This window comes from Drosophila grimshawi, unplaced genomic scaffold, assembly GCF_018153295.1.
Source record: "Drosophila grimshawi isolate 15287-2541.00 unplaced genomic scaffold, ASM1815329v1 contig_848, whole genome shotgun sequence".
Classification (NCBI taxonomy): Eukaryota; Metazoa; Arthropoda; class Insecta; order Diptera; family Drosophilidae; genus Drosophila; species Drosophila grimshawi.
The window spans coordinates 11,787,610-11,811,262 of record NW_025063692.1 but is presented as its reverse complement, the minus strand read 5'-3'; the positions used below and the strand labels follow the sequence as shown (position 1 = coordinate 11,811,262).

The following is a 23,653-nucleotide window of genomic DNA, read 5'->3' as shown; positions in this document are numbered from 1 at the left end:
TCCTCAACACGATCCGGATTTGTTATTGAAACATGTTTCGCACTTTACAAGTAATTTTGTGTTTTATTGAGAGTTTCTCAGTTTTATCAATCAGTATCCATATCGGAATCACTATCATCATCATCGTCGTCCTCCTCGTCGCTGCCTTCCTCATCGGAGCTACTGTTCTCGCTATCATCGATCCAATCATGGGCCTTCCGATTTCCAGGAATGAGAACCTTCCACTGATCCAGCTTGTGCAGATCCAAGGCATAAAAATCATTGAGCGTTTGCTGTTTCTCGTCCTCCTCATAGAGACCGCCAAAGAGATACAGGATACCCTTGCAAACACACAGTCCGGGATTCATTCGGGGTGCCGGTACATCTGTGCGACGAGCGGGCCCAAACAGACTCGGTATGGTGGAAACGTAGGGTGTGGTGGTCGCCGAACTGGAGCCGGGTCCACCCACTGTAACTGTGAAAATGCCATCCGTACTTGTTGTCACCGACTTCTCACTGACGGTAGCAGTTGGATCAGCTGCGGCAGCATCTCCCGCCATTTCCATATCATTGTCTTTTTTGGCGCTGCTCTTGGTCTTGGCAACCACTTCGAGCAGTCGCCAGACCTGTGTCGTCAAATCAAACGAGAGCAACTCATCGCCAAACTGTCCTTGCACATTCTCATCATCCTCGTTGACGTCCATGACACCGCCAAAGCAATAAGCCTTCCCATTTGCTGCCACGGTGCAGCCAACACTGTTGCGCGGCTTTGGACGATAGCCGCCAGCCTTAACACTGCTCCATTTATACTTGTTGCCATTGCCCGATTCTGGAATTAATATCGGAATCGATTTAGAACTGATTTTTAGCTTTTAATACTGCCTTACTGTCCACATCGAGTTGAAACATGTCCGTGTGCGTGATGCCACGATCTAGATCCTTCTTCATCGATGTCCTCGAATAGCCGCCCCAAACAAAGATTTTGCCATCCGGTGTGGCAGCCATGCAACAGCCCGATCGCACAGGCGGCGCAATTGTGCCGCCAATTTCGATTTGTAGCCACTCGTAGGATTCGAGGGAGAAGACATGGACATCATTATAATAGTGATACGATTGATTGTTATCGTGAAAGCCGCCAAAGACGAAGAGACGCTTCTTGGCCGCAACCATTCGATGGCCACTGCGCGCACTTGGCCCATGCGGTGCGGCTATCTTCGACCATTGGCGCGTCCTCAGGCTCATCGTCCAGAGGTCCTTGTAATGATAAAACTGCAGCTGCGAGGGACTGGCGTGCTCTCCGCCAAACATCTAAAAATTATGGTATATAAAATGAATTTAAATATATTTGTGCATCAGCTAAGACATTAATTGATTACCCAAAGCTGGCCACCATCTGTGGCAACGGTGACCATTTGATGTCCACTGCGTGGCGTTGGTCCCGATGGTGAGCGCAACTGTTTCCACTCGTTGCGCGGTATATTATAAAAGAACAGATCGTTATAAATGCTGACTTTGGCGCCATTATAAAGCTCGCCGCCAAACATAATCAATTCTTCCTTTTCGGGATGCGCGACCAGTGAGAAATTGGAGCGGGCCGTTGGTGCTGGGCATACATCTTCGGATATCGCTTTTAAGTTCTTCTCCTGCTCTTCCAGATTCTTGACGATTTCCGCTATATCCGTCTGTTAAACATATAGATATATATATATTTTATTGTATACAATTCTGCCATGAAAACAACGTGATTTATTATTACCTCACCAAGCTTTTCCAGCATTTTCTTTTGTTTGGCCGCAAGCTTTTTGTCTGTTTTCATTGCTGTCTTTTCGGCACCCTTGCCTTTTTTCTTATTTTTATCCTTTTTGCCCATTTTTTATGAAATATTTAAAAACAACTTCTATTCAAGATTGAAAGCACGTTTTAGTGACCATATGAGATTTACACTAAAATACACAGATCGTATTTATAGTGAGCGGTCAGTAGTTTTGGTATTTAATCTATTTTTTAAATGTATTTTTACGTTTACCACACTGTTATGTAGATTAACAGCAATGTAATTCTAATGCTTAAAACCAGTGTTACCAGTTTCAGTTTTTATTAGCAGCTGTTGCTTAACAGTCTGCAAAGCTGTTAGCTTACGAGTTAGTCTTGTGCTAACAACCTGGCAACGCTTGCGAAAAGTCGAGTTGGCATTTGTACTCGAAAAATTCCATTTAGATACAAATACAACCGAACTGCAAACGAATTATTAAACAATTAAATGGTTTATTAACAAATTGCAAGAACGCATAATTGAAGAACAGTTTCGTGTAAGTGTTTGTCCCCACAAAAAATTATAAATTAGGCCAAAGCAGAGGAAAAAAAAAGAAAGGCGCAGGAGTGACACCTTCTCTCTTGTGTTGATGTGCGTGAGAGGAAAAGGAGATCACCGACAAGCCGTGTATATATGTGTGTGTGTGTGTGAGTGTGAACGTATGTACGTCAGACTGTTGCTGTTGATATTTTTACACAAAATGACAGACGGCGAATATTGAGATAATCAGCTGCTTCATGTCTAATTATGCGAGAATAGTTGTCTGCAAGTGCTGCTGGCAACCCCTTCCGGGCACTTGTGTGTGCCTGTGTGTGTGCATACTATTTGTTTTTGCAGTTCGACTGTGTGTGGCACTTTGTTCACACTCTCTGGCAACGTTGCTCTCATTCTCTCGCTCTCTCTGTCTCTGTTTCTCTCTCCGTCTCTGTCGTTAATACAACCACTGCTCCAATTGGGCTGTTTTCACTTTTGATTTAACGTCTGACGTTGAACAAAATTGTTCACCAAATAAATAAGTAATTAATACACATAGTATTCAGAAATTATGGAAATGCAAGTGTATATTATACTCGCATAAAAATCACCGCAAAGTAAATATAGGAAAACAGCAACAACAACAACAACGACAACAACAACAATATGCAGAGCGAAACACTGTTAACAACAGCGGCGAAAGAATAGTTAGTGCATTGCAGAGGGGGGAAGAGGGGCTCACAGCAAAAGTCCACGTAAACTTTTAGCTCAGCGCGATTATTGTTTTTGTTGTCGTCGGTGCTGCCGCTACCGCCGCTGGCATTGCGTTTGTCTGAGATTATACAAAAGTGTATATAATAATAAAAAACAAGTGACAAAAAAAGAAAAGAAAAATTAAAGCAGCGCATAACAATCTGGCAAGTCACTCTTTTTTACTTGTTCTTTTCTCTCTTTTTTTTTTTGTTTGTTTTCTTGTCGAAAATGTAAACTTATTTTCATAGCAAATGTCATGGTTAAAGCATCGCGCTCAGCAAATGCAATCAAAAGCTGCACTTCCAAAATCATACTTGCAAATTGTCGTCAATCAGAATCAGAATCCGAAACAAAGTCAAATATGCGATAACTTTCAGGTAACGGGGCTTGCCAGCATTCATTGAGCGCACACAGCTGTCTTTTCGTCTCTCACCTTGTCACTTATCCGTGTGTCTCTCTGTGTGTGGCAACTCCGAACTGTAAATAGCCCATTTTAAGTGCCCTGACGGCTAAAAAGACCAACGAAACTAGTCAAAACTTGAATGCTTTAATTTATCAATATATTAATTGCTGTTTGCTTTTTTGCTTTTTGTTTTGCTTTGTTTTTTGTTTCCTTTCCAGTTTGCCCACTGCGACAACATGTTGCACAACAATGCGAACTGGCTGCCACCGCCTCAGCAGCAGCAGCAGCAGCACCAGCAACAGCAGCAGGCACCTACTCTGCATCACACTCAGTTTCCACAAGTTCCACAACAGCAGCATCAGCAGCAGCCCCTGCCGCCGCCGCCGCAACAGCAGCCTTATGCCAGTCAAATGTTTCAGCAGCCACAGGCGCCACAACAACAACAGCAGCCACAGGCGCCACAACAACAACAGCAGCCACAGCCTCAACAATATTGGCAGGAGGAGACGCAGCAGCAACAGCAGCAGCCGCAGAATTACAACAATTATTTTGCCGGCACACAACAGCCACATCTGAACTTTGTGCCAACCACAATAACGACGCCAGCAGCAGTGGCGCCCCTGGGCTATGCAGCACCAGCAGCAGCGCATGAAAATTTCACTCAACAACAACAATATTATTTGCCACAGGCGGAGACCTTTGATAATAATAATAGCGGCAAAAACGATGGCTGGGGCGATTGGGGCGATTGGAATGAAACAGGGAACAACAATAGTAACAATAACAACAACAACAGCAACAGCAACAACATAACAAGCAACAACATTGAGCTTAACAATATTGAACCGGAGCTGCCGGTGCCTCTGCCACTTGCCAGCGTCGTGGAGGATTCATTTAATGTGCAGCAACAAAGCAGCTGGCATGCCTTTGGCACCAACACCAGCACTAGCACCAACACCAGCAACAACAACATCAGCGGCAAAACGGAGGCAGGCAAATCACTGGAGTTGCCGCCACTGCTATCGCCGGCAGTCGCGGAGCAGCAACTGTTGCCGGTAACCGACACCGATTTGAATTCCATTGTGCCGCCGCAAGCATTTCAAAATTCGCCAGCTGCAGCTCCTCTACCATCAGAAGCAGCAGCAGCTGTAGCTCCTACTCCTCCACCAGCAGTAGCAGCAGCAGTAGTAGCACCTCCATTGGCAGCACCTCCATTGGCAGCACCTCCATTGGCAGCGCCTCCATTAGCTGCAGTTGCTGCAGCAACGCAAGCAGCGCCCCCAGTGGATACTCTTGCCGGTAATCCGTTCAAGCGCGCTGGTGGACTTAGTAAGCGCGTCAATATATTGGCTACACCCGCATCACCAGCAACTGTAGCAACAGCACCATCCGCAGTACCTGCCGCACTGCCTGTCCAGCTGGTGCTGCCCGAATCGCTGCAAATGGAGCAACAACAGCAGCAATATCCGCAGCAACAGCAGCAACAACTGCAACAACAGCAGCAACAACCGCAGCAACAGCAGCAACAACCGCAACAACAGCAGCAACAACCGCAGCAACAGCAGCAACAACCGCAGCAACAACCGCAGCAACAGCAGCAACAACCGCAGCAACAACCGCAGCAGCAACCGCAACAACAGCAGCAGCCGCCTGAGAATCAGGAGGTGCTTCTGCTGGCCGCACCAAATGATGAGCGTGCACAATATCTGCAGACCAGTCATCTCTCCGAACAGAACGAACAGGAGGGCGGCAACTCGTGGGAGGCAGATGGACTGTTGCCGCCGCCTGGCTTGTCGCGTCTGGTGCTTGGACAACCGGAGCTGGTGGAGCGTCAACGTCTGGTCACGGGTACAGAGCAGCCGGCGCTGAGTCGTTTGCCCAATCCTCTGCACATGGACGAGCGTCAGGCTGATGGCGAGGATACCTCTGACGACGAGCAGCTGCATCAGCAGCAGCAGCATCATCATCATCATCATCATCATAAGCAACAACAAAATCAGCAACAACAGCAGCAACAACAACAACAACAGCAGCAACAGTTGCAGGCGTCGCGACGCGTAGTTACTGGCGTGGAGACCCAGGCCACTGTGGTGCTGTCCGGGGAGCAGCGCGAAGTGGTGCTGGACGGTGAGAACCTGGAGGATCAGCCAATGCCGCCGGCAACAGCCACAACAACAGTTGGCGCCGGAGTAGCAACAACAACAACTGGAGCAGTTGGAGTAGCAAATCCAACATTAGCCGGAATGACAACAACAATAACAGCTGGAGGAGCAGCAGTAGCAGCTGCTGCCCCTTTCTCGGTTGATCTGGCAATGGAGCAGCAACGGTCAGCAAATGATGAGCAGGAAACGACCCAACAGGCGCACACCCAGCAACAGCAACAACAACAACAGACGATGATGGATAAGAAACATGGCCATGGTCGCAGCAAGCCGCGTCCAGTTGCCTCCCTCGAATCGGAGGATGAGTCCGAGGATGAGTGGCTGCTCAGTGATAGACATGAGCCACCGCCACCACGTCATCAGACGGAGGAGCGTAGCATGCGCAGTCTGCGCAGCGGGCGACGTCACAACAACAGCAACAGCAACAATTACGAGGGCGAAACGGAGGATTCAGTGCGTCTGGCTGGTCACAATGAGAGCCACAGTAGCAACAAATCGATGCGCGAGAGCAAACGTCGCAGTCGCGATGCCGACAATCAACGAAGCCGACACGAACCCGACCGCAACGGACGCAGCGAACGAGAGCGAGAACGAGAACGAGAACGAGATCGGGAAAGGGAGCGTGACAGAGATCGGGATCGCCATCGCTGGCGTCACGAGGATCAGCAGCAGCAATACGGTCGAAGTACACGCTATAGCAACAATAGCAACAACCACAACAACTATGATTCGGATGCAGCAGATCCAATCGTTGCCCAGGGAGGAACAGCATCTGCGGCCAGCGATGGCGGCGGACGCAGCAGCAAAGCCAGCCGTCAGAGACGTAGTGGTGCCGCTGACGATGACTACGATGATTATGAACAGCAGCAGCAGCAGCAGCAGTCCTCACGTCACGGCAATCATCGTCCACGACGCGAGAAGCCATCGTTGTCATCGTCCATGCACGAGAAGCAGCAGTCGCGTGGCCGTCGCAGTCACGAGGGCACAAGTCGTCCGGAGCAGCCGTATCACTGGGATGCCCGCGATTACGATAGCTATCGCAACAAGAGTTCGCGCAACAGCGATCTGGATAAGGAGCAGCGCAGCAGCAACAGCAACAAGGAGAGCAGCAAGCGACGCTACTACGACCAATTGGCAATGCAATCGGGTGGCGCAGGTGCTGCACCTCCGGGCTATGATCCCTATGGCATGTACGAGCAGTTGTCCCGCAATCCACATGCCTATGCCGATATGTATGCCAAGTTCTATGGCCAAATGATTAACTCAATGACGGCGGCTGTGAATGCGGCAGCTGCCTCAAAGGTCACCGGCACTAGTGCAATGCCAGCAACAGCAGCAGTAGCAGCAGCAGCAGCGCAAGCCCGCATCGATCCGGCCCATTTAATGGCCGCCAGCGGCACGGAAGCAGCTTTGCTCCGAGAACGCGAGAGGTGAGTTCCAAGCGCTCAATGATTCAACTGTGCATTAATACAAATTCCAACTGCGCCCTTCCGCTAACTATGCAGACTGTGAGTAGCTTGAATTTACATTCATTGATCGCATCATGTTTCAATATTTACAGTTCTAGAATTTATATGCTTAAAGAGACTCTAGCAACGAGTGCAATGAGACATTTGTTGTTGATTTAAATCACAAGCTTTTCCGATTCTGAATTAAATAACAGAAATAAAGTCAAGAATCAAGTATAATAAACTATAGCAACGAGTAGAATCAAACAATAAAAAATTAAACTATCTGAACAATTTAAATGAAATGTTGAAATAATGATCTTTCAGTTCTTTCAATTGAAAATGTATCGCTAACAATATACTTAAATAATTCGTATGCTCACTTCTGCAGAGTTGATCTTCGGCTTTTGCCGAAGCTAAATATTACATGTTACTCGTTACTCGTTACTTTTTACTCGTTACTTTATACTTTTCTAATTTTCTCTCACTTCTTTTTGGGCATGTTGTTGTAGTCACTTATCCTTACCTCAACTCAATTCAACTCCACTCAATTTACTTCACTTTACTTACTCGCCGACCTTTTCTTGTGCTCTTGAGTTGTTCGCTCATCAGCTTACTCGTTATGTTAATTAACATGTTGATCTAACATTGAGCTAACATCTGGTATATAATGTTGGCGCTGTTGTTGCCAACCTAATTTTATAGTTTATGATGACGATAACAAATTCCCGCTCGATTGTTTAGTTATTTGGTTATTAGCGATCCAAATAAAACCCTAAAAATTCTTAGCGTAATTAAATTGTATACCCCTTTCACCTAAGTTCCTCCAATATCCCGCTACCTATCTCTCTCTCTCACTCACTGTCACTCACTCCACTGCGTTGTCAACTTGTTCGCTCGCTCACTGCGCTTTGTGTAGTTCCGAATAGAATCTAGTACAATTAACTAGCAAGTGTTCCTAAAAGTATTTACTCAAAACAGTTGCATTGTGTCTTCTACTAACAGCAACAGCAACAACAACAATAACGACAAGTACAGTGATCGCTCGAAAATAAGAATGCTTTTTGTTCCTAACTTACACATTCATTTTCTAGTTTTTTTTGGTAATGTACGTATCGTATATATATAATTTTAAATTAAATGATTGCTAAAGAAAGAAAATTATATCTCAAATAATAATAAAAATTAATGTTTGCAATGCTGTACTCTCAAATCAGTTCTGACTTCTCGACTTCCTCGAATTTCCAAGCGATCACTACTTTTACAAGCTAACTAAACAAGCAAATAATACTTATCTCAAACAAAAAATACTATTTCGTTTCTAACAAGAATTAACAAAAAAAAAGAAAACTAAATTAGAACCAACCACAAAACGCCGTCCATACTATGTGCTTACTCTTTAGGTACACACACGCATACATAACACAAGCCAATGAGTTTCATCGTCGTCGCCAGCAATACAGCGAACAGCTTTACCAGCAACAGCATGGACATAATTACACGGATCTATTAAACTCAACCCTAGGCGATGACAGCGCCAGTTTATATGGCAGCGATAACCACAGCAATCGTCGTCTTTTGGCACCCTATGGCATCTCCAGTGCCCGTTCGCTCAACAATTTGAACGCTGAGGATGCGGCTGGACAAGCTCAAGCTCGCTACTATGCTGGCTCCGAGTGCGGCCTTGATATCAGGTGGTCTCTCCAAAACAAAAACAAAAACAAAAAAACCTCAATCTATCTCACTTATCCAATAAAAAAAAAGAAAGAAAAAGACAAGTGAAATCTATGCTGAAATTCAAAATTCACTCTCTAAAAATGGTCCTATAGCTCTGTCGTAAACCCCACCCACACACACATACACACATATATATATATGTATATATATATATATAATTACATGCATACACATGTTCCACATCAAGTGCTGCACTTCTCTTTCCCTCTCCCCCATTATTCTTCCCCATCTTGTGCTTAATGGACTTTCAACTGCTGGTGTCTCTTCTCAAAAACAAAAAACAAAAAAAATGGGAGAAAAAAACGTAAATTATTTATTTACTTTAGCTTTATTTCCTGCTGTGCTTTAGCTTCGACATCAACTAATTTATATCATTTCAGTGGGGAACTGGTTTTTTTCCTAAATAATTTTACCTGATTATTTATAGTTCTACTTAAATAATTGGATTCAATTTGTTAGCTTGGAAGCTGAATGTTGGTTTTACTCGCTCTTCACAGTTGCCACGCATGTTAAATATTTATTTATTCTATGTTAAATAAATATTTTTAGCTTGAGCATGAGTTATTGGCAGTTAACAATTAAAGTTAGTTACAATATGCCATTTAATCCGTTTAATGTTATTTGCTTGCAATACAGAATAATCTAATACTTTGATTATACCAATTTGGTGAGTTTAGCGGAACAGAAAATATTAATGCTTTATGGTGTCGACATTTCGTAATATGTTTTAAATAACTTAACTTTCTCCTAAGTCTTTTTTTTTTGTGGTTTCATCTAGAAAAGTTCGAGGGAATATTCTATGCTATTCTATTCAGTTCAAAGCCTTTTACTGTTTCTCTTGCCTAATTGAGTTAATTCGTTTATGGTCTATGCTTATCATACGCTTTTTGTTCGCAATTTGGCAGAGTTAAAGATAACAACAACAACAACAACAATGAGATGCGACTCTTGCCCCATTTAGCGCATGCATTTGATTTTGATTACCCATTTTGATTAAATATGATTTTCAATTGAATTTTCATTTTGCCTGCTGCTGATCGTTGATAAAGGTTGATGTGACGAGTATAACTAATTTGTTGACGTATTTGTAGAGCTGCTGCTGTGGCTGCTGGGGCGCCAACAACAACATTTGGTAGCAATGCGGCTGATGCAGATGCCACAACAATAACAACAACAACTGCGGCACGTCCGCCGAGACGTCGAACGCCGTTGCGCTACAATCGACCCCATCTTGTGGCCAGCTACTCGATGAGCTTGTTGCTACGTGTCCGTCCCAAATATGCTGGACGCGGCCGGCTACGCAACGATGTTGAGGTGGCGGCGCCACGCATCAAGGATGCCGCTAGCAGCTTGCTGCGCGCCTATCCAGGACCGCTGCAGGGTCGCAAGCTGCATAAGGACAACATAATTAGCTTCTGCAAGGAGCAGATCCGTTTGGGACCAGGACGCGCCTGCACCGTGCTCTATGCCACACAGAAGAAGCCACTCGGCAGCGTTGCCAAATATCGTGCATCGCATGCCCTCATGTGGCATTTGCTCATCTTGCTGCTGCGTCAGAATGGGGTAACTTATCTGAAATGTGTATAGAAAGACTGGTCATTCTTACATCCGAATTGATATATTTCTATAATAGGTTATTGCCGATACGGATGTGGGTGATCTGCTGCTGGAGAATCAGCGCGAATATCCATATGTACCCGATAACGATAACGATGCCGATGTGGATGCGGATGTTGCAGTGACACGCACCAATTCTGGCGAGGCGCTTAACGATTCGGATGGCGAGGCAGCAGCCGCAGCAGCAGGAGCAGGAGCAACAGCAACTGCAAACGTCACAACTGAGCTCGAGACGGATGGGGATGCCGATGTGGTGGCGCCCAAGGATACAACAATGTCGGAGCAGGCGGCTACCGATCAGTTTCGTAGCTATGTGCTGCGCGGTAACGTGGAGGAGGCCCTGCAATGGGCCACTGATCATCAGCTGTGGACACACGCGTTCTTCTTGGCACTGTACGAGGATCGCTATGCTTTGACAGATGTGGCACAAAAGTTTCTCAATCGCGCCATCAAAGCGAACGATCCGCTGCAGACGCTCTACCAGATGAAGAGCTGCCATACGCCCGCCTGCGTCAGTCAGCTGCGCGATGAGCAGTGGGGCGATTGGCGTTCCCATCTCTCCATTCTCGTAACGAACAAGTCACGTCAGCCGGAGCACGATCGTAGCTCTGTTGTCGCCCTGGGCGATACTCTATTCCAACGCGGCGACATTTATGCGGCCCACTTTTGCTATCTGGTTGCCCAGGAGGAGTTTGGACGCTATGATAGTGCCGCCACGGAGCTAACCACGCTTACAGCCAATGTGCCAAGGTGAGACAATCAAGACAGCATACTTTCTGTGTACCCAGATACCCTGTCATTCACTAGAAATGGCAGGGCATCAATGTTGCTGTCAGCCAAGCCATAAATGTCTGTCTTTAACAATTGATTCTATCTGTTGCATATCTTATGCAGATCAATATCTCTGCAATCTCTTCTCAGTCGATCATTCACGACTATTCCAGCAGCTTACATATACTAATTAAATAATAATATTCCTCCAATTCCATGGAAACAGGCTCATTCTGCTGGGCGCCTCGCACTACAAGCCATTCAATGAGTTTGCCAGCAACGAGGCGATCATCATGACGGAAATCTATGAATATGCCCGGTCGCTGTTCGATCAGAAGTTCAGCATTGTCAATTTCCAGCACTATAAGTTTCTGCTGGCCACACGCATCCTGGACTATGGGCAACATTTTCGCTGCACCAATTATCTGGAGCAGATTGGCAAGCACATCGAACTCAGGCCGGATAGCTACGATACGGATTTCATACAGCGCGTAAGTTTGGAGACAACATGTAACTTGCATATATATATTAATTGATTCGAATTGATTCAGGTTTGTGACCTGGCGGAACGTTTGCGTTATCATGATCCCATACTCATCAATCGTGTGTCCTTTGCGAGTCCACCAAATGCGACAAATGGTGCTCAAGTGGCGCCCCAAGGTGCGCCCGAGGAAAAGGAATGGCTGCGTCAGTTGCGCACGCTTGCCGATCCAGTGAGTGTTGCTCTTAACAACTCTGTGACAATTGCTAATGTTATTCCTAAAACAGCCACTGCAGGAGCAACAGTTGCTGCAGCAGCAACAACAAAATGATATTGATCAGCAATTTGTTGATCTGGGCAAACAAATGCGTGAGCTAAATATGCAATATGAAGATACCATGCAGCGCGAGCAAGATGCCAAACAGCACGACCAGCCACAGCAACATCAGCACCTGGTTCAGCACCAGCAATTTGAGCAGCAGCAGCAGCAGCAGCAACAACCACAACAGCCGGACTACTATGAGCCGCCGGCAGTGCAGCCAAGTAATGAGCAGACGTTAAACAGCGATATTTATGCGCCACCAATGTACTACGATCCCAATGTTGCTCAACAGCAACAGCAGCAGCAACAACACCAACACCAACAAGCGCATCTTTATGATCCATCGCAGCAGCAACAGCAGCAGCAGCAACAACAACAAAACTATGAACCGTCAAGCTATGCACCGATCTATGATGAAGGAGCAGCAGCAACCGCTGGCTACGACTATTGGCCCAGTGGTGCAGCACAACAGCCGCCGTATGGCGATGAGGTAGGTGGTGCAACAACAGCAGCAACAGCAGCATTTCTCTAGTTAAAAACTTGCCTTTTGATTTGAATTTGAATTTGTATATGTATATTTATATTTATATTTCGATTTATATTTAAATATTTATGTTTGGGTTCATTTGACTTGTTGTAATCGTTAAGTTATTATTTAGTTGTGTAGTTCCTACTTTTGAACTTATTGTTGTTACTTTTGTTACTTTGGAAAGACACAAAATATTTGCAATTTAAAAAAAAAAAACAAACAAAACAAAATAAGCGCTGCATGCAAAATGAAAGCAATATGTTGCTAATGTTTCTCAATCACACATTGGAATGCAGCTGGAGCATATGGAGAGCAATGAGTTGATTGCTGATAAAAACAACAGTAGCAGCAACAATAGTAGCACCAGCAACAGCAGCAGCAGCAACAATCAAGAGAAGAACATCAGCAATGTAACAGCAATACCAGCTGATGTTCAGCAAATACAACAGCAACATCATGATGAAGATGAGAAATTGCAGCTGCTGCGGGAGCAAAGCAACATTGACAACAACAGCAACAATCGCTTTAAACACAATGCCTTTAAGCTGTCCGCTGCTGGCAAGCAAATGCACTTTACGGGCCAAGACAAGGACAAGAGCAAATTAATGCCACGCAAATTGCAATTTGGTAGCAACAGCAACACCAGCACCAACAACAACAACAACAGCGGCAGCAACAACATGCCAGCAGAATGTTTAGCAGCGACAAAGGCATTTAATTTGAATGATGTAAGTAGCATTGTAAACTTAAATAAACGTCAAAATGCTACCAGCACCAGTAACAGCAGTAACAACAACAATCACAACAAAACCAGCAGCAGCAGCAGCAGCAATTATGCAGCAGCAGCAGCAGCAACAACAAGCGCTACATTAACAGCAATTGCTAAACGCGTGAATAGTTTTAATAAGTGCAACAGCAACAATTTGTCAAATGCTGTACCAAAAACATTAACCACACCCACGCGCTTTATACCAGCCAAGCCGGTGTTAGCCAAGCCAACAACTAGCACAGTCACAGCAACGGCAACTGCAACTGCAACAGCAACAACAACAACAGCAGCAGCAGCAACAGCAGCAGGCGGTGTTAAGCGCGTCAATTTTGATTTGCCCACAACAATTGATGAGGCGTCCGAGCAGGAGCTTGATAACGATAACGATAACGAGACCAATAACGATAACGATCACAATAACAGCTACAGTTTAGCATTGGCCCAGCCAACTGAGCAAAACATCACCAACATCTACAGAATGTGCAAACCGAGCAGGAGCAATAAGCCCCACATTGTCTTCAATGGCACCTATCCCATTGATATGCCACTTGGGGCAGCTGCACAGCAACACAAACAACAACAACAACCACAGCTACATCATCATCAGCAGCAGCAACATCAGCAACTGCAGCAGCAGCAGCAACAACGCAGCAGCTATGATCCTGAGGCGAATACCGATCGCAGTGAAATACAACGGTATCGATATATGGTGCATGAATATGTCATCGATGAGGATGCCGAGGGCGAAGAGCAGGCCGAGGGGAATGACGGTGACGTCGACGACGACGACGACGATGATGATGACGATGATAATGATGATGATGATGATGAAGATGTCTATGAGGATGACGATGATGCTTACAATGACTATTATGCGCTGCAACAGAATAACGGCTTTCTCAACCAGTTGGGCATCATCAAACATCAGCACCAGCACCGGCAGCAGCCAACACCGGAGGCGGCAACACCACAAAATGTGTGGTCAATGGAGGAGCTAATTACCAATCCGGCCATACCAATCAACTATAAGAAAATGTGCACCGAGGTCGAGCAGAGCCTGAGCAAGTTTGAGGCGTATCTGGATGCGAAAAAGCAATCTGTGGTGCGAACATACGACATCGATGCACCCATCGGCGATGGCAATGGCAACTCCGGCTTGGCTTCTAGCTCTAAGAAACAGCAATAGATTATGGCCATAGCTTAAATTGTTAGCAACATAGTTCAACATAGATAAATAATTTAAATTTTCTCCTTTGCTATGCATAACCAAATAACATATACATATTAAGTGTGCGTACAATTATAACAATTATAATCAAGCAGCCTTTCAATCGCCATTTTGAGTACCTTTGCGCGCTACACACAATTGTAAACTAATTGCAAAGATACATTAATATATATATGTATATATACGCACACTGTGATTTCACGCAATATAATGTTGAGGCAATATACAAAAGAGAGCATAAATAATGCAGTATATATATAGTAATATAGATGTAGATAATAAGAAGTAAATAATAATGTATGAACGCAGCAGAAGCTAATACATATATATATATAAATATATAATTGCCATTTTCAAGAGCGCCTGATAAACTCAACAGTTACAAACTATTTTGACTGCGCCAGTTAAATCATAATTTGGAGTTTTTCTCTCATTTTGTTCAACTAACATTAACATATTGATTCTACTACATATATATAGATATATCTACTTATGTATTGTGTGTGTGTGTGTTTTGATGCACCACCAACTAATTTCTTAATGTTTTTCGTTTTGCCAATAACCAACAACTAATCAACTGCCATTTCTCCACACCCCCTGCCCAACCCAAACAACAACAAACAATTTGAAACGTTTCATGCCTGAAAATCTAAAAACAAAACACAAAATAATTTGTTAAAAAAAACCCAAAAAACAAACAAACAAATGCAAAATAAACAACAACAAAAATCCCATCTACCATGTGATCATCAATTATCAGCAGCAGCAAGTGCGACCCACAATTTCGATGCCAAAATCAAAGAGCTACGATGACGATGATGGGTCGGCGACAACAGCCGGAAATGCCTCGGCCGGAAGTGGCTCAGGAGCAGCGGGCAAGCAGACGCAACAACAACAACAATCCGCAGCTAGCGGTTTGCCTGGGTAAGTTCCATTGAAGCATTCACAAACTGTTGAGTAAAAACCTAATTTTATGTTATTTGTACAGTGCGCAGGGCAATCAGAATGCCGGCTGGTTTGGCGGCCTGTGGAACAAGTTTTCGCTGAAGCCCAAAAACCAAATGATATTACCGGATGATAAGAATCCAACGATTGTGTGGGACAAGGAACGCAAATGCTGGACAAATACTGAGGGCGCTGCGGATGAATCGGAATCATTTAAGCCGCCACCAAAGATGAGCGATATGGGCATGGCAGTGGCAGCAGGCGCACCACCACAACCAACACTCAACACATTGGCCAACATACACACGCCCAATCTGTTGCCACAGCAGCAACAGCAACAAGTGCAGCAAAACTCACACGAACTGCCGCCCAACGCCAATGTCTATGACAACCAAGTCGATTATGATTATTCAATGTATGCATCGTCTACGGCAGCTGTTGCTGCACCACCAGCTGCCATGCCCGATATACCGGCGACAACATCAGCGTCACCAGCTCTAGTTGCGGCAGCAGCAGCGGCAACGCCAACGGGTTCACCTGGCGGTGCACAGCCCAAGCTTCAGTCGAACATGTTTAAAATTAAACGCAATCGCAGTAAGTTTTCTCTGCTTTCAACATGTAATGTGAATATTATTGTAATCAAATCCTTTTGCAGCACTGAAGAACTCCTATGTTGATGTGTTCAATCCATCAGGCGCACCGATGTCTGCAGCGCCGCCGACGGTGCTGGCTCCGATAATGGCACCGGTTGCCGTGCCGCAGGGCGGCTTCTTTGTGCCGGGCGCAGTGCCCACGCAACAGCATCAACAGCCGCAGTAGAAAAGAAGCGAATGTAGGTGAACACTTTTCTAGCCATAAAAGTAATTATTTGTATAACTTAAAATGTTACTCAGAGAGAGAGAGAGAGATCACTGTATAATATATAAATATTTGGCATTTCTATTTGCAGCATTTCGATCTTATACGTAAACACCACAACTTGTGCTGTGCGCACAATGACAACGACAACAACACCAACAACAACAGCAGCCAAGGCTAACAACATTTAAACTGTTTGAAGAGCGATAGACAGCCGGAATAAATGGAACTCGATAACAATTCCAAACTGTAGCGAGTATATGAAAAGCAAACAACAACAAAGATAATAACCATAATAACAACTGCAACTACTACTACTTTTTGCATGATGCTGCAAACAAAAAAATAATAAATTAAAACTAAAGCAACATTTTTGGCAGCTTCTCTGCGTGTGTTTTTCGTTGTTGTTTCTGTCATTTCATTTCTATTATATTTTTTTCGCTCTTCAAACTGTTAACTGTAAATGTGCGCGATTAGCGAATTGATAACAAACAAAAAATGTATGTACGATTAGCAAAATATGTATGTAAATTTTCTCTTTTCTATGTAAACTACTTGAAAACCCACATCCAACAACACCACCCTCAACACCCCCACCCCACATTATTAAATCAACAAGTCTTGTTCGATTATTATAAATATATATATCCATTTTTTTTTTGTATAATGCATCGTTTTTAGTTATTGCAATTGTTGAATACAATTTACATTGTCTCTTGATTTTCATGAAACACATTATAAATATTATATTTTTCTTTTTCGCCTTGTTTACGAAAAGAAAGAGCAAACGCATGCACGTAACTAGAAAAAGAGACAGAGCGAGAGAGAGAGAGAGAGAGAAAGAGAAACAATTGAAAATGAAGTCGGTCTAAAATATATTTATACACATAGTTAATTTAAACAATGAAAGAGAACCAAATTTGATGTTTTCTCCATTTCGATGTACTACTTTCTACCTATTCTGTGTTGAGTTTTGATGTGCATATATACAATACATATGGTTACATAAATATTCCAATTTAATTTATAGAGCAATTGTTTCAATGTTTTCTTTGTAATGCATTTGATGAAGAAATGTTAATTTTGTTAGCGTTGTGTCTATGTGTTTATTATTTTTTAAATGCGTTAATCTAATTTTTATTTAGTTAAACAAACAAAAACAAATTACAACAAAAACTGGTGCAGGCAAAAATCTTAAAAGAAAAAAATAAAATATAATGAAATCATTATTGATACATATATATATACTAGCGCACTTATGTATTATGTACAAATTGAAAGAAAAAGATCATCTGATTGGTATGTCAAAATTAAATAATTAACTATAGTTGAGCTAATTGCGATAAATATATGGCGTGTGTTAAACATTGTTAGATAAATGCTCTGCATTAATTACATACACAAAACTGTATCCAAAACATAAACTGTACACAAATTAAATATATATATATATATATATATATATATGCCTATACAGATACATGTAGCGTGCAGCGTTGGTAATGCCAGCTGAAACAGATTTTTTTCCCCCTCAATTACAATGAATCGATAACGAAAGCGTGGTATAATTATTTTGATTTAATTAGCCTAAAAACGAATTCAATAAATCAATGATATGAAAAATACTTGCCAAACAACATGTTTTTACTGTGGAAAAAAGAGAATTAACTGGAAAAGAGATGGAGCTTAACAGCCATCCTTAAAATCATCATAATTCACTGGCATTGGGCGAGCAAGTAGCCCAAACATGGGGCGACAGGAGTTGATATGGTATATACCTATATTTTATAGTAATTGATCTCAAATTATATAGAAAAATCGAACAAAATGCCTTCATCCGATAGATTCGATATTTTCAATTCAAATTTACGGTATTGACATTTATCGATCAGGTCGAATACTTCACTAACGATTCCATCGAAATGTTGAAAATAAACATACAAATTTCAGTCAACATTTAGTTCCCAAATTCAGTTTTTTATCCAATTGCAATATTAATTACAATTTTCAAGGCCACAAGGGTGCACAAATTCTAAAAACATTTTGGAAATGATTTATAATTTTCTGGTCTAAATTCTAATGCAACTTGTAAGTGCGGATTCATAAATCTTTCTTAAGACCAAAAAAATAGGTATACATAATATAACTGTTTAACTTTAAGCTTAAAATTTGACCTTAATTATAGTATTAAGAGATCAGCTATTGTCGTCCGTCATCATCGCTGGACGAGGAGCTATCAGCTGTGCCGTTTGGATCATCATCGGCCCCGAAACTGGCTGCCAGCTCGTAAACATCGTGTGCTTCTGGCAGCAGCTCCTCCTTTGTTACCTGTGCTGCTTTGCTTTTCTTTGCTGCTGGCTGCTGGCTGGTGTTGTCTGATTTCGTCTGCTGATTGCTGATGGCATCGAATTCATCATCTGTTAACAAGAAAGTAATTTTAGTTTGAGCCGCTGCTCGTTCCGCCCCCAATTTTCTGCTTACCGCTGTCAACAATGTCATAGCCCGCCGGCGGACTTTGGTCGTAGCTTACATAAATGGCGGGATACTCAACAATTGTCTTGCCGGCGAGATTATCACATAACGTTTTATGTGCCATCAATGGGTAACAGCGTGTCCCACTGCGACGCACACCTTCCGCCCGCAACCACAGGCTGAGCTGACCAATGCCAGCGATCTGATGATTCCGCAACACTTTTCGCTCCGCGCCAGCTTTGTCCAGATACTTGTGCAGGAGTGTGGCAAGCGTTTGCTGCTCATCGCAGCGTGTGTCCACATAGCGTAGAGGCTCCATCATTGGTCCCACAAACAGCCATTCGATGTGCCAATGGATGCGCTGTTCTTTCCAATTCAAATACGTTGTGTTCTCCTTGTGTCGACTGAAGTTCGCCAGCAACAGTCGCAGTCGTGTGCCGCGTCGCAGGGCAGCCGACCGCAATCTGTGCAACGGCAACAGTTGTCGCTGCTGATGCGTATAGCGCTTGCAGTAATCCCGTTTCCGTTGCGCCGCATACCGGGTACATTCCTCCAGAAAGCAATAGTCGCTCATGAAATCACGTTCGGTCATTTTGCTGAGTGGCATGAATTTCGTACGATCCCGCTGCCCATCACAGTTCAGCTCTCGCTTATGTATTTGGACGCAGGCAACTGAGCACGTTTTCACCTCACATTTGGGGCACGCGTAGCGGGCGGCTGTGGTGGCACACACCTCACAGTTGCCCAGTCGACGACTGTAAGCGATAAACCACTTGGAATCACAATGGAAATCGACAGTCGACATATCTATTTGCCTACCTGTTTGTTGTCACATTTATGTCCGTCATGTTGATTCGATTCTATTATATTTTTGTTTAGTATCTCCACAAATGCGGCAGCACAGCTGGGTCCAAATTGTCACATTTATTGTAATTTTCGACGTCTTCTTCTTTTTCGACGCGCTTTTTGGCATTCACACGCGTTCTCTAGTCACAACGAAATTTTTATTTGGCCACATTAAAATCGTACGCATTTTACATACGGCACACATATTTACACACATGCATTCTTGAATCGTAAAAAAAAAGCCAACGGGCAGCGTATTTTGACAGCGACGTAACAGTGCAAAGGTGTGCACTTTAGTTCATTTGGTGCGCGTTTCTCTCGTTTCTCAATATCCTCTTGATGTTATGAAATTCGCTGTGAATAGATAAACGTAAGTATATCGACGAGAGCATTAATGTGTTTGTTTGTGTATGTGTGTGTGTGTGTGCGTGAGGACGCGATTGAGCTACCACGCCAAAACAAACGTGTGCGCGGAGTTGCCATACTGTCATATATATCGTGAGTATATCGTAATCGCAGTTACTTACCGATATTAAATTGAACCTAATTATGGAATATCGCTTATCAACCGTTAACTATTTAATTTTTTTGTAGTTTTTTTTTCTTAATTGATTTTTATGTCCTTGCCTTAGCGTATGAAAAAAGAGTATGACTTAATTGGGGTGCATAGGGCTTAACGCAACCAATCTGTTATCAGCGGTAGCACGCACACGCAATCAATATGTTTATATTATAAATACATTATCAAATTTCGAATTATGTTATTATTTTGTTATCTTTCAGGGACCGCCCCGCAGTGAACGTTAGCAAAACAAAACAAAAGCTTGAGCGAGCTTTAGACAGCTGTACTTATAATATGATTTTGCAAAAACCCCTGCGATTAGTGCACACAATCAGTGCGACTTGCATAGATGTCCGCCTAGTTTCCAGTCTTTGTTGGAAAAATAATATTAAGGTGCGCAAGCTGGCCTCTGTTCGACCAATGACGAAACTCCAGAAACCAGAATGCGAAAGCAATGGCCGACCAAAAGCAGGCGACGCCCAAAGGGAGAAGTCCTTAAGGGATCTAGTCTTTTATCCTCAAGGAAAGAATTGCGAGCAAGAAAATGACCAAGATAATGCCGCTTACATGGTAAGCACTTATTTCAAATATTCTGATTTGAAATATTAGTATTTCATTTGCATTGTTTCTGTGATATATTAATAATGTTGTGAATTTGTAGGCTGCAATTGAGGTGCTGACAACACTGCAGCCAAACAAGGACAGCATAAGAAATTCCATAGATTTCAAAACTAATTCCATTGGTCTAACAAAAAAATATTTGTTTCGTAGTGGCTTAACTCTAGAAGATGTGGAAAAGCTCTCCATTATACATGTTTCTGGCACCAAAGGCAAGGTATGTTTTTCTTTTCAGCTAAAAATCAGCTCTAACTGGATGACAAATACAATACACAATTAAAACAAACAAAAAAAAAATCGTGCTAAAAAAAAAAAAATTAAAAGGTGACAACAAACTTGTTACGCTAACGTTGAATGTTGAGTGGAACGGAAAACAAGCTTAACACTTTTATTTTCGACTCTTTTCCTATGTATTTAAATGTTATATTCAAATTTGTAACGCATTGAAGGAGACGTCTCCGACTTGTTTCGAAGTGCGAAATCCAGAATATTGACAAACAAAAACTTAATATTATTTTAAAGTGCGAATAAAAATATTTTAATATTTTTATTATTATAATATGATTTAATCGAGCTCCTTCAACGCGAATTTTTCTTATTTAAATTTTCTGTACGCTACGGGTTTTTAGAAAAATGAATTGGACATTATCATTATTATTATTATCGCTATTTTTAGCGATAAATAATAATTCGTATAGAACAATTATTAAATACATATCACAAATTGTCCTAAATTGATGAAGCAGTTATCAGTTATTCGAATTTGCATCAGCAGTATCAATGCTTGGTAATTTTGCTCAGTGTAGCTTCACAGAAGCTTAAGCTTTAGTATTGATTCTAATCTAATCAACTTCGCTCTCAAAGCTGGTTCAACTGATAAGCGTTAATTGTTTTGTTGTGGTATTTGCAATGAATTGAGCTTTGCTCATTTACTCATTTGCTATGTGATATCTCTGTTTGTGCTTTATTTATACTCTCTTTCAGGTGGCTATGCTTAATTTATAACGAAATGTCTAAAGGCATTGTGAAAAGGCATATAATCTTGATCTTGATCAATCCTATCATATTCCTATTTTTGTTTGGTTTTGGATCGTTTGCCATTTTTTGTTTGTACTTTCAGGGCTCCACTTGTGCTCTGGTCGAATCGATATTGCGTCAATATGGTGCACGCACTGGATTCTTCAGTTCTCCCCACTTGCAAAGCACAAACGAACGCATCCGAATCAATGGAGATCCGCTGGTGAAGCCGAAGTTCACCCATTTTTTTTGGCAGGTGTACAATCGATTGAAGAATTCGAGCGAGAATCACGACGATATGCCACCGTTTTTCATGTTCCTGACCATTATGGGATTCCATGTGTTCATCGCTGAGCGTGTGGATGTCGTTGTGGTCGAGGTGGGTCTCGGGGGCGAAAAGGATTGCACGAACATTGTGCGTAATGTGAAAACCATTGGGATCACATCGCTGGCATTGGAGCACACAGAGCTGTTGGGCACCACGCTGCCGGAGGTTGCTTGGCAGAAGGCGGGCATCATTAAGCCGTACGCCCATGTCTATACCCATGTCACTCAAGCGGAATGCCTCAAGATCATCTATGATCGGGCAGCCAAACAACAGGCAAAGGTCACCGAGGTGCTCAGCACAGAAGCCTATTTCAAATATAATCACTACTCTGACTTTTTGGACAGTTGCAATGATTACATTCGTCTGAATGGCGCCTTAGCCATTCAGTTGGCATACGATTGGCTGCGCCAGACCAAAGGTCATCTTCATCGCGACTATGCCGTCAACGAGGCACAGATGAGTGCCGAAGTTCTGCGAGGATTAACCCAAACCCATTGGCCTGGTCGCTGTCAGCTGGTGAGTTTCAAGAACCTGAGGCTCCATCTCGATGGTGCGCACACTGTGGAGAGCATTCGCGTTTGCGGCGACTGGTTCCGCAAGTGCACCCGACAAAGGTATGTATACTCAACGAAAAAAAAAACAGAAGAAAACAAATCTGAATTCGTTGGCAACTAATCAAAACATTTCGATAATCTCCATTTGCTTGCAGTCAAAATCCAAAAATTTTGGTATTCAATCGCACTGGCAATTCGGATACGACAGCCATGTTGCTGGTGCTGCAGCAGTTGTGTGACTTTGATATGATCTGCTTTGTCCCAAATTTGGCCAACAGGAATCCCATGGATCCCAACCAAACGGCGCTCAACTGCAGTACCGAGGAGCAGCTGGAGCGCACCCAATTAATTGCCCGCAAGTGGCTGGAAATGTGCGAGGCAACAAATCAACCAAATCGTGGCCGAATGTATAGCACTGTATTGGATGCTTTCATTGATGTGCGCACCCGTTATCCCACCCACATTGAGCTGGATGTGCTGATAACGGGCTCAATACATTTGCTTGGCGCTGTCATAACCGCACTCGATGATTTCAACATCGAGGTGCAACCAACAGCAGCAGCAGCAGCAACAGCAACAGACACAACAACAGCAACAACAGCAACAACAACACCAACAGCAGCAACAGCTGCAATAAAAGCAGCAGTATCAAATGGACCCAATTAATCAGCAGTTGCAATTGGCGATCGCAATTGTCATAAACGTAATTATACACCTTACAAATAATTTTGTACGCATGTCTTCCTCCTAAATCTATAAAAGTTATTTAATATATATACATATACATATATATATATATATATGTACATGTAAGTGTGTAAACAGTTCTCTATTTTTTTGCCTTAATCGGAGCACATTTCCAAGTGCTGTTGCAAACGGTAATATAAGATTCCCATTTTGTGAGAATTTTTGTTATTTAGGTAATCAAATACGCTGGAAAAAAAAAACAAACTACCAATTGTATAAA

General features: G+C 43.0%; 4 protein-coding genes across 6 annotated transcripts; 2 read left to right on the top strand and 2 right to left on the bottom strand.

Annotated features, from left to right (window-relative positions):
* Positions 1-40: 40 nt before the first annotated feature.
* Positions 41-1,919, bottom strand: LOC6566019 (kelch domain-containing protein 4). Its single transcript, XM_001992543.2, has 4 exons — positions 1,736-1,919; positions 1,356-1,661; positions 867-1,287; positions 41-808 (listed from the first exon to the last, which is right to left on the bottom strand). Exons 1-4 carry the CDS (start codon positions 1,847-1,849, stop codon positions 87-89), a joined length of 1,563 nt encoding a protein of 520 aa, XP_001992579.1. The 5' UTR covers positions 1,850-1,919; the 3' UTR covers positions 41-86.
* Positions 1,920-2,194: 275 nt separating this feature from the next.
* LOC6566018 lies at positions 2,195-16,601 on the top strand. The gene is made up of 14 exons (XM_043216176.1): positions 2,195-2,288; positions 3,641-5,384; positions 5,469-7,014; positions 8,436-8,726; positions 9,861-10,332; positions 10,403-11,136; positions 11,384-11,648; positions 11,709-11,870; positions 11,926-12,450; positions 12,786-13,217; positions 15,247-15,410; positions 15,475-16,025; positions 16,087-16,263; positions 16,381-16,601. Exons 2-13 carry the CDS (start codon positions 3,659-3,661, stop codon positions 16,248-16,250), a joined length of 7,032 nt encoding a protein of 2,343 aa, XP_043072111.1. The 5' UTR covers positions 2,195-2,288; positions 3,641-3,658; the 3' UTR covers positions 16,251-16,263; positions 16,381-16,601.
* A 1,251-nt stretch (positions 16,602-17,852) lies between these two features.
* On the bottom strand, positions 17,853-19,648 carry LOC6566017 (box C/D snoRNA protein 1). The gene is made up of 3 exons (XM_001992541.3): positions 19,581-19,648; positions 18,771-19,516; positions 17,853-18,706 (listed from the first exon to the last, which is right to left on the bottom strand). Exons 1-3 carry the CDS (start codon positions 19,607-19,609, stop codon positions 18,489-18,491), a joined length of 993 nt encoding a protein of 330 aa, XP_001992577.1. The 5' UTR covers positions 19,610-19,648; the 3' UTR covers positions 17,853-18,488.
* Positions 19,649-19,913: 265 nt separating this feature from the next.
* On the top strand, positions 19,914-23,632 carry LOC6566016 (folylpolyglutamate synthase, mitochondrial). Of its 3 annotated transcripts, none has more exons than XM_001992540.2 (5): positions 19,914-19,977; positions 20,391-20,739; positions 20,831-21,004; positions 21,908-22,746; positions 22,842-23,632. In XM_001992540.2, exons 2-5 carry the CDS (start codon positions 20,464-20,466, stop codon positions 23,350-23,352), a joined length of 1,800 nt encoding a protein of 599 aa, XP_001992576.2. In that variant the 5' UTR covers positions 19,914-19,977; positions 20,391-20,463; the 3' UTR covers positions 23,353-23,632. The 3 variants fall into 3 exon arrangements, with proteins under 3 accessions (XP_001992576.2, XP_032594623.1, XP_032594624.1); XM_032738732.2 differs by having other exon boundaries at positions 20,941-21,004; positions 22,842-23,470; XM_032738733.2 differs by lacking the exon at positions 19,914-19,977 and adding an exon at positions 20,058-20,105 and having other exon boundaries at positions 20,941-21,004; positions 22,842-23,470.
* The last annotated feature ends 21 nt before the right edge of the window (positions 23,633-23,653 follow it).

Excerpts from the sequence above, each read along its gene's own strand:
- LOC6566017 (XM_001992541.3), bottom strand. The coding sequence starts at position 19,609 with ATGACGGACATAAATGTGACAACAAACAG. Across the intron at positions 19,517-19,580 it reads ATAAATGTGACAACAAACAG|TCGTCGACTGGGCAACTGTG; the intron begins GTAGGCAAATAG and ends TATCGCTTACAG. Across the intron at positions 18,707-18,770 it reads CTATGACATTGTTGACAGCG|ATGATGAATTCGATGCCATC; the intron begins GTAAGCAGAAAA and ends TCTTGTTAACAG.
- LOC6566018 (XM_043216176.1), top strand. The coding sequence starts at position 3,659 with ATGTTGCACAACAATGCGAACTGGCTGCCACCGCCTCAGCAGCAGCAG. Across the intron at positions 11,871-11,925 it reads TGCGCACGCTTGCCGATCCA|CCACTGCAGGAGCAACAGTT; the intron begins GTGAGTGTTGCT and ends TTCCTAAAACAG. Across the intron at positions 13,218-15,246 it reads AGGCATTTAATTTGAATGAT|CAGCAGCAAGTGCGACCCAC; the intron begins GTAAGTAGCATT and ends ATCAATTATCAG.
- LOC6566019 (XM_001992543.2), bottom strand. The coding sequence starts at position 1,849 with ATGGGCAAAAAGGATAAAAATAAGAAAAAAGGCAAGGGTGCCGAAAAG. Across the intron at positions 1,662-1,735 it reads TGCTGGAAAAGCTTGGTGAG|ACGGATATAGCGGAAATCGT; the intron begins GTAATAATAAAT and ends TATGTTTAACAG. Across the intron at positions 1,288-1,355 it reads CAGATGGTGGCCAGCTTTGG|ATGTTTGGCGGAGAGCACGC; the intron begins GTAATCAATTAA and ends CATAATTTTTAG.
- LOC6566016 (XM_001992540.2), top strand. The coding sequence starts at position 20,464 with ATGATTTTGCAAAAACCCCTGCGATTAGTGCACACAATCAGTGCGACT. Across the intron at positions 20,740-20,830 it reads AAGATAATGCCGCTTACATG|GCTGCAATTGAGGTGCTGAC; the intron begins GTAAGCACTTAT and ends GTGAATTTGTAG. Across the intron at positions 21,005-21,907 it reads TTTCTGGCACCAAAGGCAAG|GGCTCCACTTGTGCTCTGGT; the intron begins GTATGTTTTTCT and ends TTGTACTTTCAG.